This window comes from Tamandua tetradactyla, chromosome 6, assembly GCF_023851605.1.
Source record: "Tamandua tetradactyla isolate mTamTet1 chromosome 6, mTamTet1.pri, whole genome shotgun sequence".
Classification (NCBI taxonomy): domain Eukaryota; kingdom Metazoa; phylum Chordata; class Mammalia; order Pilosa; family Myrmecophagidae; genus Tamandua; species Tamandua tetradactyla.
Genome location: NC_135332.1, coordinates 123,395,334 through 123,410,638, shown reverse-complemented (window position 1 = coordinate 123,410,638; position 15,305 = coordinate 123,395,334). Strand labels below are relative to the sequence as shown.

General features: G+C 40.2%; 1 protein-coding gene across 1 annotated transcript in view; it reads right to left on the bottom strand.

The window, feature by feature from the left end:
- Window positions 1–9,739, bottom strand: part of STMN2 (stathmin 2) — a 58,080-nt gene extending 48,341 nt beyond the window's left edge. Inside the window, exon 1 of the mRNA XM_077167054.1 lies at window positions 9,567–9,739. Coding sequence (XP_077023169.1) covers window positions 9,567–9,585 — 19 coding nt within the window. The 5' untranslated portion in view covers window positions 9,586–9,739. The remainder of the gene's footprint in view (window positions 1–9,566) is intronic.
- Between the last annotated feature and the right edge of the window lie 5,566 nt (window positions 9,740–15,305).

Below are 15,305 nucleotides of genomic sequence, written 5' to 3'. Positions count from 1 at the left end.
AGAACTTTTACGTGCTGCTGTGGCCCTCTGGTCTGGATATGCTGTTGGTCACTGATGTTAGGTTTTCTCAACGTGTGGGTCTGGATTGGCAGCAGCAGCACCACCTGGGAGCCTGCCAGAAATGCAAATCCATGTCCCCCCACTCAGGTCTGTGAATTAGAATCTCCAGAGGTGGGATCCTATTTCCCCTATGCTGCTGATGCTCAGTAAAGTTTGAGAAGCATTTTTATTAAAGAATTCCCTGGCTGACACTGACAGATAATGGAGGTTAGCCATTTATATTTTGCAACCTTTTGGTGGATCTCAGTACTTCCTGACTGATGTTGGCAATAAATCATTGTTCACACTTTTGTAATATCGTAGATTGGGTAGTAAAAATGTTAAAATTGTGAAGCACTCAATTTATATTTATAAATTACCATTATTGCCATTTTTTCTCTATGCACAGGGTCTTGTTTTCTTCAGAAGACTAAATTTTCCAAGGGTGAGGACCATGTTTATTTATATTCGCACAATATCTCTCCTAGGGTTAGGTACCAAATCAGTGTTCAATATCTATTCTACTTTTGTTAATGATATTAATTATTAATTAATCTGGACTAAAGGCAAATATCTCTGATTGCGGTTTTCCTCCCTTGCCCATGTTTGGTTACCCTCTGTGAAGTAATCTTTTATTACACGAGGGTGGAGTGAGTGGACAGCTAATAAAGAAATGTGCTCTGGCCCTGGCTTCGGAGCTTACCACCCATGACTTTGGCTGACTAAATTCTTTCATCTTCAGATAGGGCTACAAGCATACCATGCTCATCTCATAGGGAGTATGTGAGCATTAAAATCGATGGAGGCAGAGGCTGTCCAACAAACGAAAAGGTCCTATAGAAATAGATAATATCTACTTTTTTTCTGAACATTTTTTAACCTCTCGTGTTTGTTTGCTCTTTTTTTTTGGTTTTTGTTTTCGGACTATAAAAGGAAAAATTAGGTCTGAAGTACAACAAAGAGATTATAATTTTTAACGTGACAGGAGTGCTGAATTATGCAATCTATATATTCAGAAGAATAGACTGGTAATTTTTCATAGATTTAAATAATTATTATGAGCATGCTAATTGGTATCTCTCAGATAAAACTATATGAATTGAAGAGCAACCACAATAGATATTTGTGCTGGGAAGCACAATTGAGGGGACTGTACAGTAGTACAGATGATTGTATTCTGAATCTGAGGGGTTGCCGCAATGCTCCCCTCACATCACTGTCATCGGTGCCTGAGATGGTGGGGCCTTCACATCCAGAGATGAGAAATGACTTCTGGATGGGGTTTTCTGGACTCAAGTTTGCAACAGTCAGTATATCATAAGTTAGACTCTATCATGTGAATTAGTTTCCCAGTCATGAGGAATCCCAAACCGGAACACCATTATTAGATTTCCTGTGAGTAGTTTTGCCGAGTGGAAATGAAACATCATGGCTGCAGCTCCTCTGGAAGGAAAGCCCTTCCAAAAGAATGAGTAGAAGATTAATAAAATTTTAATTTAAGCTTTAAAAGACTTTCTTGTAAAAGTATTTGTGGGACTTGGTTTAGATAAATTTAATCAGATTCTTCTAAATCCTGATAGAAAGATATAAAACTAAAAGTTTGACAGTCACATTACCGAAAACCTCCTTATACTAAGTTTACCCATGCTAAATGGAAAATTCATGAAGTTTGACATTCAAATTACAATTAATCCAGAAGAGTAACTGCTAAATAAACACTCTTGCAGGAGCTGCTTTATAATCTTGATTTAAAAAAAAATCAGTTGTAGACAATCCCCTTGCTGTTTAACTATTTTTAAATGTGCTTTATGGGAATTGTAATGACCTATTTCTGTTCACAAAAGTAAAATTTGCATCCTATATTTTTTCAAAATATTAACGATTTTAATCTGAAGGTAAAAAAGTTACAAATGATAGAAACTTAAATTTTTTTGTTGTATTTTATAGTATAATGTGTGGCTTCTTCTCTTATGTACAATTCCTAGAGAAGCTGTATTTCCAGATGACTAGCAAAATGATTGCTGAAATGCATTAATTAACCTTTATATTCACATAAAAGTGTTTTTGAGAACAAATGTACACAAAATGTTATCCTTTATCATGACTAATAAAAACGATTTATATAAACACAGGTTTTACTACTGCAAACGTCTCTTTGACAAATGACAGAACCTGACTCCTTTATTAAAAGACAATTAAAAATGTGTCACAGGGGACTCAGTGCCTTCTCACCCATCTCCCTGCCTGCCTGCTTTTGAGGCAATAAGATGATGATAAGTTTGAAGTAGTATCTAATAGTTATATTAAACTTGATGCCTGGGCCATATGTCTGTTTCATTCTAAATTTATTTCTTAAAACAAAATATTAAAATTAAGAATCTAGGATCTATGGAAGGAGCTAAGGATCCATTTAGGAATGCGTAAGACTAGATTAAGTCAACGTGCCCCCAAACTGGTCCACACAAAAAATCTCTGAGGCTGCGCTCTTAGCACATACATGATGGCCCCATGGCCTCTTTGCCCCAAATCTTAGACCATGGCGATCATTATAATAAGTCAGCCCCAGGATTGCTATTAAAACGATTCATCAATTCGAGGCTATTTCCTCTTTGAAGTGAGTCTGAGTCCAGCCAGGATGGACCCACCTCAGGCCTGTTGAACAAAACGGCGGCAGATGCAGCTTAGAGGTGGAGCCAGTCTAAAAGCAGCAGCTGTCGGGGAAGGACACAGATTCTGGAGCCCCATGGCCTGGGTCTGAATTCTGGACCCGACTGTGTGACACTGGACAAGTCACTTCACCTCACTGTAGCCACCTCTTAGGATTGTTGGATGATTAAAATAGCAAACTTCTCAAAGTGCTTAGAACAGTGCCTACTGCATTATGTATGCTATAAGGCTTCCATCAATAAATAAGAATAGCTTCTTACAGAGAATCTGAAATTCGTGTCTATGTCAGAAAAAAAAAAAAGATTCTTGAAAAAAAAATCCCAGAAGAATTGTTTATTAAAGGCTCAGACTTCCAGGTCCTCAGAGATTTTGTTATCTCCAAATGAGGTTATGTATACAGCCAAGACTGACAACTCCAGTTAAGCGTTCAAGACATTCAATGATTTCGTAAGGCTGTTTTAGCATTTCTTCCCGTTTTTCCCTAAAGTGCTAGGAATTTCAAGAGTGGAAAGAAGTTCAGCTTCTGAGGGACCCTGGAATGACCAGTTAAACACAACAATAACAAAAAGGCTTGGATAACCTTGAGGCTTAATCCAACTTCATGTTGACTAAAAGTATATCCATCCTACCATGTCTGCGGTCAGTTTTATTTAGGACCATTCCTTTAATGCGTTTTACGGGAAATGTTGTATTTCTAGTGTGAGATATTTCATGGATAGTATGATTTCTGCAGGATAGCATTTTCAGAAATGTGGTCATGTTTGCATGGCCAGCCACCCACAAGAGGCACAGTGGAAGGACCGACATATGATATCTTTGATGATATTCCTCAAAGGTCAATTTTTTTTCTAGATTGAGCTTCTTAGAAAATTAGTATTGAATAATGGAGGTCCTTTATGGGCTTAAGTAATGTCTTCAAATATAAAACCATATTCAATCGTTCTTAAAATGTTTTTCATATGGTATCCAAGAAGAAATACTCTGCTAGAATAATTTGGTGAGCCCAAAGCATGGGATATAACAAGAGACAATTTTAGTGCTGTTCAAACTTTTGTTTTAATTCTTCAGTATGTGGAGTATTTGTGGTACATTTGTTGTTTGATAAATGAGGTTATGGACTTTTGCACATTATCCTACGTCTAGAAGATTCTGGGTTGAGCTTTTGGCCCTGTACTTTGTTTTGTAAATAACAGCAAGCTAGCAATATCGATTTATCATCTTTCTCAACTGTGCCACTAGCCACATTTATCTCTTCTTAAACACATACACACACACCCTCTCATTTTCAACATCTCTCTCAAAGATATTCTGCTGAGTCTTGCAATATGAATACATTCTTAAAAATCCAATTAACAGAGTGTGATGGCACATAACGCATTGCTCCCAGAGGAATAAAACCCCCAAGTATATGAGTTTGGATATGAAATGCTTTTTAAAGATTGCCACAGATTTAAAAACGCTAACACATAATACTCGAGCTTACTATCAGAGGTACCTGGTTGTCACAGTGTTATGTTTCTAAATGGATGTGTTTGATGGTCAAGCATAAGTTGCCACTGAGAGCTTGTTAAGAATGCAGAAAATGTCCAGCCTCAGCCCAGATTTACTGTATCAGAATTTGCATTTTAATGAAAATCCAAATGATTCTTGTGCACTTTAAACTTTGAGGAACACTATACTATGTCACCATCATATATTTTACAGATGCATTATAGTCGTATGAATTATAAAGAAAAGCAATTCCCTACCAATGAAAACAAGGAAAGAATCCACTTTTGATGATCTTAAAAACTAGTTTATGCTAATTTGTTTCTTATTTCATTAAAAGTAAAATACTTTCTTACTAATGTATTAAAACTATTACTAGGAGATGTTCAATAAATTTTGAAAGCTGATAAAAATTATATTAAATTGTCCAAATTGAAATCATATTGAATTTGGTTTTAAAAAGTGTCCTTTGATGGGAAAAAAACAAACTTAGTGAAATGGGGAAAATAGTAGCAGCCAGTTTTTAGTACCCTTCCTCAGCATCACATTTGTATCCACCTTTGTTTTATCCACTAGGCTGTAAGCTTCCTAAAGGTGGGAACCGTGACATTTAGGTGTGTCCCTAACATCTAGCACACTTTAAATAAGTGAATAAGTAAACAATGTTTTTATTTAATTTATTCCTTTATTTAAATATTAAAACATCCTATTCCTAAATACTTTTGCACTACTATTGATCATTTTCTACCATTTGTCATTACAAAACCCCCAAACTGACATAAATGATATTATAACGATGAAAGGAAACTAGAAAATAAAGTCATGAGGGAATAATAATTAAGCTTGGCCTAAGCCTACATCCAGGTGATGATCTCTCAGTTTGTCTTGTCTCCTTGAAAAGGTGCATGAACCCTTTTCGTCCACTGGGGTAAACATGGCATTAACTTCTTGAATAAGCAATTGAATGTTCCAGGTAAAGGTTTTATTAAATAACTAGTATTTGGAACTAGGTTGGTAACCAATCATCTACTGCGTTGGTGATTGCCCTCTAGTGGGGCGAAAAGTTAATGCAGGCTCCACAGTCTTCCAATTTACAGAACTAAGGATGCCGCCTAGGTTCTGGAAACATCCGGGTCACTGGCTAATTCAGTAGTCACTTCTTGTCTGGCAAGTTTCTTGCTTTTTTCTTATGAGGTCACAGATCCTGTGACCACAGAATATTGTCTTTTTTCAAGGCCAAAAAAGAAGTTAGTATGAGCTGTTGGATAGCAGTTAGGGGTGGCCACACCCAGGCACAGGTTTACATTGTGATCTCCCCTTTGCTCGAAGGCCAAGTTCATCCAGCCTTGTGTAAGCAACGCTCTAATGGGGCATATTGTCAGTTTGAATCATTTGTACGAGAAAAAATGATGATTGATAATTCAGAAATTTTCCTAAAAATAGCATGGATTGAAGACAAAAACTATCAACGGGAAATGTGATGGATTCATTTTTCCACTTCATTTTAATTGTACATAAAAACTTAACTTAAAAATTCTGCTTTATTGTTACTACTAGATATTCACAGAAGTAGGTGACTTTTTGATCCTAAATTATGGGAAGAAAACTATTTTAATGTGTGAACTGCTGTATGGCAATCTGAGAAGTCAGTTCTTGAATCTGAGAAAAATGCAGCTTCTCATTTTATCAATGGGAATGAAATACTGATGGGAGTAATTTTGTGCCAAATTGTCAAAAGCTTTTTCCACAACGTATCCATTAGTAAGTTTTTAACCACGAAAAAACCAAAAGGAATTAAAACTGTTTTAATGCACCAAGGAAAATGCTGCTAAAATGTCAAAGACTAAGGCATGCAATTGCTCTAACAACAAAAATACAGCAGCCCCCCTCAAAATAATTTCCTAAACAAATCTACATCACATCACAAATGCACTGTAAATTTTATTGACTAATCAAAGTTCTACATTTTAATATAAAAAAACATCCAATCTTAATCAGCACTTAAAAATACCTTTCTTCAGGGAATTTTAACATGCAGAGACAAACACCAGCAGGTTTATTAATTTACTATAATTCTAGATACCTGTAAGTGGTTCAATGGGCCATATAATATTTATTACAGGTATAAGCTAAATATGTAAGAGTAAGTAATATGCTACTGCTATTTCTCTTTCAGTTTTATCCCCAAATTCTGCCCAAACTCTCTGCTTTTTTCAATCCTAGTTATTTATATATCCGTTTAACAGGTACCCAGTTCATTAGAGAAGATAATGGAGACTTTTAGATGCACCTAGTACAATCAGGCTAAATGCAATAATTGTTCAATGAATCAGGAAAAAAAGTATCCTCCCTAGTGATTAATTAATTATGCTTTGTAAGTGTATTGCTTTTCAAAACAATATTGCAATATTGCAGAAGTTGTGCTTCTTTCTATGATTTGCAAATGCAGCTTAATTGTGGCAGAAAGAATCCTTGCATTTGTCATATTTCGGGGATGGTGGTGGTTATTAATGGGATGGCAGCTACCATTTCACGATTCGTGTAGAACTGAGATTCTAACAAGAATCAGCAGTTGGAAAAACAGTCTCGGAAAAAAAACCAGTTTAAATTTGTGCATAATTTATATTGATAGATATAACCTTATAAAATATATGCTGAAGATCACAAAATCTCAGTAATATATACATAGACTTTCACCCATTGCAGCCCCAAACAATTCTCTGCGGAGAATTTTCCAGCAACTGTTGGCGCACAAGCCCTGCCCTTAGCAAGCACCTGCACATATTTCCCATCCACACGAACATACATAATTCCGACAGGGATCTGAAATATATTTGCTGTATAAGGTAAAATGAACAATTCGGAGACAGAATTCCGTTTTTTTTTTTTAGGGGGTGGGGTATAAGAGGTGGGTAGGAGGAAAAAAAAGTGAGGGCAGCAAGGGTTAAGAATTATGCAATCAACGTCCCTTTTGGTAAGAACACATAAAGCCACTGAGTAATGAAATAATAATAATGATTTGTAATAACCATAATAATAATCCTGATGTGATGGTGATGAGTTTGTAGCTGCTCTCCTGCAGCAGAAAACCTCTCCATGGGGATGCAGCGCCCCTGCCCCCGATCTCAGAGTCTGTCTGGACTTGTGGATGAACCGCAAATTGTGGGAAGCGGGGGTAGCTCAGGACACTGCGCAGAAACCCGCCTCGCCAGGCTGCACCCGTGGGGGCGAGTGCCCAGCCTCGGGGAGAGGAGCGTAGGGTGCGGCACCGGGCACTGCAGGGCTGGCTGCGCTCCATGCGCACACCACCACGTGCGCCCCCGCACGGCCAGAGGCTGGCGGTCTGGGCCCGGGCTGGGGAGGTTTGGGGCCGATCCGCGCGCCCAGCTGTGGGAGAGAGGGTCCCTCCTAGACTCCTTTCGGGGTCTCCATCCCAAGTCATCCTATAGACCTGAGTGTGGATCATGGGTTTCTACTGGGTGGAAATGGCTCTGGGCTCCGCGGGCCGTGGGTGGGTGACAGGAGAAAGCGCACAGCATCCCCCCTGGGAAGGGGTCACCTTTGGCCGGGCGTGGTGGGGGCCACCTCTTTGTGTGGGTCGGGCGGGGCTCCAGCCAGCCTCTCTGCAGAGCCAACCTCTTGGCTGGGAGGGGCTGGGCGCCAGGACTGGGAGTAACGCCCGGTGTCTGCGCAGAACGAGGGGTGCTCGGGCGGTGCCGGACAGCGAGGTTGGAAAAAGAGGCTCCAGGACCCCAGGCCGCTCCACTGCCCTTCCCCAACCTCCGCGAAGTCTCGGAACCCGCCGCCTTCCGAACGCGGCGGGGAGGGTGGGGCAGGGCGGAGCCGCGCAAGCTAAACCTCTTGGATGCTCATTCCCCTTTCCGTATCCCTAACCTGGTCCCGAGGGAGGGTGCTTACAGCGGCCCCCAGACGTCGAACCCTTCCCTGTCTGTCCACCCCGGGGCCACCAAGTGCCGGAATCGTGGGGCACTCCAGGCGCAAGGCCGGTGGAGGACGGAGGCCCGGATTCGGAATCTCATTCTTTCGCCACCATCTCCTCCTCTCTGATAGAGGTTGAGCCTATGAAGTTGCTGATATCTGGCCCTTTCTAACCTATAAAACTGAATGGCATGTAGCTCAACTTAACATCTCAATCTCTCTTGTTTTAGGTGACCTTTAAATTCTTCGTGTTATTATTATACCTACATTTAGATCTAGGTTCCAGGGGCTTTTCCCTAAAAATGACCAAATGAGTTCAAGACGCCTTTATCTGTGACTATATCTAATCATCCTATGTAATGCGGTTCTGAAGAGGAAAATATTAACCTACTTTTTTTCCCCTCTCAAAAAGAACAATGTGGGGACAGTGGTCAGGTCCCGCTCGGAAGCCGAGGCGTGGAGTCGGGGTCGCGGGGAGTCGGGTGTGGCGCAGCCATCCCCGCAGGACTGGGCTCGCGGCTTCTGCTCCCCGCCCGGCCCGCTTTCGGCTGAAGATGCTGCACCGGGCGGGGCGGGGGGCGGCGCGGCTCCGCGCAGGGTGGGGCCGCCCGCATTGTGCACCCAGCGCTGCAGGTGCCTCCCCCCCCCCCCCCCGGGACTGGCCGTCCGCACACAAAGAAACCCCACCCCAGAGCCTTCGAAACCCCTGTCCCTCCACCCCTTCCCACCCCGCGCTTCCCCGCCCCTGCAGCTGCCCACCCGCGCCCTCCACGCCCTCCCCGACTTCCTCCCTCCTTCCCCTCCCTTTCCCTAAAACAAAGGAGCGGCGGTCCCCACCCCCCTTACCTCCCCGCACTGCACCCCAGGACTAGCGGTTTCTCCAGAGAAACAATACGATGACATTTGCCTCGTTTTCCCCCCTTCGCTCGCCTCCACCCATCTTTCCAACAGCCTCAATGGGACTGCTTTGACTTTGCCTTTTTCTTCTTCCTTTCTCTCTCCCCATTCCCCCAACTTCCCTTTCCCCGTTTTCTTTTTCTTTTTTTTTTTCAACTAGAGAAGAAATAAAAGACGTTACAAAGCACTTTCAAAATGTCCCTTAACCCCATTTAAGCTATTCAGTTAAGGTAACCCCCTTCCCCCACCTTTGCACCCTAATTTTACATATTGAAACAGAATAAATCCCCTGCCGTGGAAGGGCGACTTACCTGTTTCTACCTTTAAAAAGAAATTCTTAGCTTTAGATCTGCAAGGAAACCCTCTTTGCCCTCCCCCCTCCCCCACCCCGGGCCGCCTCCGTCCTTCCTGGCTCCTGGGTTACCATTCATGTCTTTTTCTTTATAAAATATCTCCGAGTGCGTTCAAAGCTCTAGAGAGAGGGTGAGTGATGGGCGCCAGGACGAGCCGAGGGAAAACGAGGCGCGATGCCTTACCCATTGCTGTTTTAGCCATGGTAGGGATGAGCAGATGCTGAGCGGTGACGAAGGGAAGGGTCCGGCTACAGCAGCGGAGAGAGCGAGAGAGAAGACTGAATAAGGCACTGAGTCTGCAGAGTGGGACCGCGCGAGAGAAAGAGCAAGAGGCAGGAGCCCATGAATAATTATCACTCAGAAGCTCAAGCAGATTGGCTCCCAAGGTCCCCTGACATGACTCCCGCACAGTCAGAATCTCCAAGCATTAAATATTGATCGGCCAATGGTGCTGGAGTACAAAGTACCAGAATGCAGTTTGAAATGGAAATTAGTCCTTCCTTGGCAGCTCCCCCCATTTTGGGGGCCTGATAGTACAGTCCAAGTAGAGTAGAGCCTTAGCCCAGAAGCCTCTTAGGAGCTAAGGGCTGGGCTGTGCCTACCTGGGAAGCAGGAGGCTTGACTTGGTTCATACGTTTCATTCCATAAATAGACATGAAAAAGGGAAAGAGATTCAGAGACCTGAGAAGTCCTTACACCATCCTGGCTGTTTGAAACATCTGTTTAAGCTGTGTGAATTTACTTTTTCATGTTTTCTTCTTCCACTTCTGGCCCTGTCCTTGGTACTACCTGGCTATGGTGGCAATTCAGAGTAGGCCAGCATTATTGTTCTTAATTTCCTGGCTCAGCTGGACTTAACTGTCTTGAGGGCCCATCAGCAGAAAGAAGCAGGGTGTTTTTTTTTCTCTTGGTATGGAAGCAAGGAGTTGCCTGGGTTGCTTGGAAGTAAAGATGAGTATTTATGACCCACCCAGACAGGATGGCAGAGGCTGAGTTAGCCTTGTGTGCCTGTTCCCTGCCCCTCTGGTCTCAGGACAAGCCAGGCCTCCCTTTGCACTGGGGAGAAGCCACAGGTGGGTGTTGTGCAGACTTGGAGGTGCTGGATTACAGGAGCTGGCACTTCAATGACCTCTGCAGGACTCCAAGGGCACCCCTTTGTACTGAAAGCTTAATGGGGATGATAAGAATGCTCTGAGGCAAGGATTTTATGAATTCCAGAGACTGCATTGATTAAGGCCAAGGAGAGAGATGTTCAAGTTTCAGGCTGCAGGGTGTGGTATGTGAAGGTCTCTGAGACTAGTTGCAAACAGTGACTCTCCAATACAAACACACATTCATTAATTCATTCCTTTCCACTTAATGAATGACCTTCATTAATTCATCCCTTATTTAAAGAGTTACATTCATTAATTCATTCTTTCTCACTTGATTCATGTAAATATTTAGTGTGTTTGCTATGCACCAGGCTCTGAGGATAAAGCATTGAGCGAGATGGAGGACTTGCTCTCATGGAGATTTTAATCACTTAATTTAACACATCCTTGACTTCACTGTTGCGAAGTCTGGATCCATGTGGAAATTTTGGTTTTGACTTTAGAAAAATAGGAAAATAATCACTAATTCCAATGTATTTGGAAGCTGAAAGAATAGTACATTGTTGCAATAATGACCAGGTATGAATCCGGTACCATCTACCATTTTAACTGGCAAGTTTTTAGTTTTTAGTTTTATAGATATGGTTAGTGTTCTAGTTTGCTAGCTGCTGGAATGCAACACACCAGAGATGGATTGGCTTTTAATAAAAGGGGATTTATTTCATTAGTTCTTCAGAGGAAAGGCAGCTAACTTTCCACTGAGGTTCTTTCTTATGTAGGAAGGCACAGGGCGATCTCTACTGGCCTTCTCTCCAGGCCTCTGGGTTCCAACAACTTTCCCCAGGATGATTTTCTGCATCTCCAAAGGCCTGGGCTGAGCTGCGAATGCTGAGATGAGGTATGCTGAGTTGCCTGGGCTGTGCTACGTTGCGCTCTCTCATTTAAGCACCAGCCAATTAAGTCAAATGTCATTCATTGCAGCAAGCACGCCTCCTAGCCGACTGCAGATATAATCAGGAACAGATGAGGTTCACGTACCATTGGCTCATGCCCACAGCAACAGAACCAGGTGCCTTCACCTGGCCAAGTTGACAACTGAATATAACTACCACAGTTAGTATTTTTATAATGAATGACAGAGGTTTTTAGTAGCTTCCTATCAAACTAAATTTCAAAATTTCTCTTTCTAGCCTCAAGAATAACATGCAGTATTGAACACATAAAACCATTTGAAAATAGTAGGGCACTATTTTCTTGGTGCTGAAATAATTTTCTTCAACTCCTCTTAATCTGTAAGACATCTTAACCCCATGGTCCTCTTGCTGATTGAGATGTCTACCAGAACTGGAGCGATGCTGATGTGCTGAATCATGGGGAAAATAAAATGTAAAGTGGAGATCAGTAAAATTATTTCTTGAACAGGAAGATTAGAAATTACTGTTCCTGTCATTGTACAGGTCTGTGACTATGACACAGCAGGATAGCAGTATGAAACTTGGCAGAGTGTGGAAATAAATAACCATTTTCTCCTTCTCTATAGTCATTTCCCACTTTAAATGTGAGCGTTAATTCCCTCTCAGTGGAGTCGTTACCCACTTTGATGAGGGATCGTCAGCATATCTGTATGACTAATATCTTTGAAGTATTCCTTTTCTCCCCATCATACCTCTTCGCCTCAGGTTATGTGTCATCTCTACACATTCTTCAGCCATCTTGGAAAACAAGGGTCGTAGGTCAGGGCATTAATGCCTTTAACAACTTCATTTGGCAGTTGAACAAGATCTATTGCACTTTGGATCACTATGAGAAAAACAAAGCAGAACATGCATCCCCCTGTCCTAACCGCTCATTCGGTGGTGAACATTATTTGTGAGAGGGAGGCCAGTGTTCAGGGGGGAAATTGTCAGATGTGTGACTCTTTTCTAATTCTGACTTTCTGGGTGCTAGTTAGTTAACCAAAGTTATGCATGTTTTCAAATAATGTCAAGCACGGGTGGGGGTAGGTTAATATGATTTACTATTTATAAAGATGTCAGGCTATCATCCATTTGCAAGAAAAATGAAATAAGTTCAAAGATCTGGGTTATTATCAATTATACTTTTATTTCCTTCTAGCGTTAACAATGTACCATCATGCATCTCAGCCTGGGAATATAGGGGCAAAGTAGGAACAGAGAAAATAGTTCATATTCAATGGTTTGTTCAATTACTCATTCATTTGTTCAACTAATTCATTCATTCAACAAGTATTTACTGCAATTTCATATTATATTATGAAAACAGCAAAGTTTATCTTTAATGTCTAAAAAATTAAAAAATGGCAAAAAGGCAACCTCCAATTTTTAAAGAAAAAGTTATTAATTTTGAAGGATGAATATTATTCTGTGCATCAGCTAGAGCACTTTTGGTTGCAGATAATAGGAAAACTAACTCAAACTGACACCAATAATGAAAGGAGATTTGTTGGTCCATCTAACTACAGTGGTAAAGGTAGAATGGGTCTTAGAGGTCTGGGAATAATAATCAGCTTTTCTTGAAAAAAAGAAAGGATTGGATTGGAATGGGTGGAAAACCACATTAAAGAGTAGGTAGTAGATCTGTAAAATATAAAATAATGATATCTATCTTGTAGAGTTTTGGTTAAACCTAATAGTTAACCGTACATAATAACCTTCCTACACCATAGTGGATGTTTAATCAATTATAGAGATTATATTTATTGTTACCAATACATTTAAAATTTTTTAAGTTTAGGGAATGAGTAGTGTTTAGTCCTTCCTAATGCTTGGCTTCATGATGCATACGATAGAGAGATACACAGTCTTTGTTAAATAATAATAATGATAATAATGATAGTAATAAAACTCTATTGAAAATGATTCAAAATGTCTGAAACCAGTAAAGCTATACTGACATTTTCCATCACCTTTCTTTGCTCAGCTCATGTTGGGAGTGGGTGCCAGGCCGTTTGCTGTTAGTTTGTTAATTTATATCCTGCCCAGTTCCCAAAAGGACACAGGTGGATAGAGCTTACATTGGTAGGAGAGCCTTGTGAATTTGTGTTACCTTCATCATCAGGAAGAGGAAGCTGTGGGAATCAAAGGAATGCTAACAGAGATTTTAATTAATGTAGATTAGAGACTAGTCTATATTTTCTCTGAGAGGCTGCCTGAGTTATTGATTTCTTTCCAAATTGGAGGATTAGCTGATGTCATGTGATACAGTCATATGATTTTCTGCTAGTAATAATCAAGTGTCTGGGAAGAACTCCTAAAGCAATTGCCAAAATTGAGTGAGATCTAAAAAATATTGTTGGAAGTGAATTAATTGCTTTGATCTGAACCTCAGTTGACTACAAAGGAAGTTTGTGAAATAAAAGCTATAGAATTTTGGGGGTGGTTAGAAATTTATGTATAAAGCAATTATAGATAAGACATCTAGGGATAAGTCTAAAATAGTCATACATGAAAAAATATTTAACTGGCTAACAATTTTGCCATATTTAAACCCTTATATATTAATGAAAAATAAAAAGGATTGGCTGTCCTTGAACAGAATTATTTGATACAGTTTATTCAGAAAGAAATTTTTATTAACACTAAAAATTATATGGGTGAGGAATTTTCCAATGTATTAGCTATTTCTGAAATGGTGAGTGAATATGTTTTATTGTTTTCCTCTTAAATAAGTTATTTAAAAATGAAGAATGCTTAATTATTGTTTCTTTTTCTGGACCTAGAGTTTCTTTATATCCAAATGGGACTTGTACATATTTGTAATTAGTAGAATGAATCCCTGAAGCAAAATGATATGTCGAAATTAGTAAATCCTATTGTTGTTTTCACAATTGAACTTTTCTGGAAATGAACTTGCTGTAATCATAAAGAAGTGCATGATAGAAATTTAATAAGCTGAATCTTTAGATTAAATCAGTAATATTACAAAACTATTTGCAATCTTGGCAGAAGTTACCATAAATTTTTCCTTCTCTAGTAAGTCAATTTACTGCTTGAGTCCAAGGGAAATATCAGCAGGACCACTGGAAGGGGGAAATTGGTTCCCTTGGGGGCTCCACTGAGCATTTTGCTTACAGCACTTGTGTTATAACAGAATGGAGACAATAGTGAAGTGCCCGGAAGAGAAATCTGGAAGGATGACTCACTTTATTTATTATATGTGTTATTTTATTCTATTTTTTAAACAGAAGCCTTACTATGAACATTGCATTATACATATAGTAAGCATTACTTGCCTAAGAACCTTCTTCATTCTTAATCACACCTAAGAGAAGGAAGATTGTGGGCAAGGGAAGCGGAAGTACTTTATTATACTGCCTTCCAGGGAAATTTTCCTATTAGCCATTTATTAACTCATTCTCTGACCCTTTGAACCACCACCCCATCCCGCTTTATTATCAAGTGGAATTGAATGAATAGATATAGGCTGTATTTTTAAAAAGCTATTTCATAAAAAATTCAGTTTGACAGTAGCATTAGCCTAGAACTCAATTATAGACAATGGAGTCTCATTCCATTTTTCTTATCTCTTCACATCTTAAATGACTCTTCCTTTTTTCTACTGCTTCCTGAATCGTATGCTAAGCAGCTACACCTAACTTTTCAGCACATCAGCTCTGCAAAAAAGCCAAAAAAAATAATTATCAGATTAGGCAGCAAATGCTGTCTATTGTAGCAGAAAAAAGATTGTTCACAGATTTGCAGATATGTTATTCGGATTTATTTAGAATGTTCAGAATGTCTCTTTTGAAAAGAAGATTCCCCAAACTCACTTAAATAAATAACTGCATCAAAGTATAAGAATAGGATAC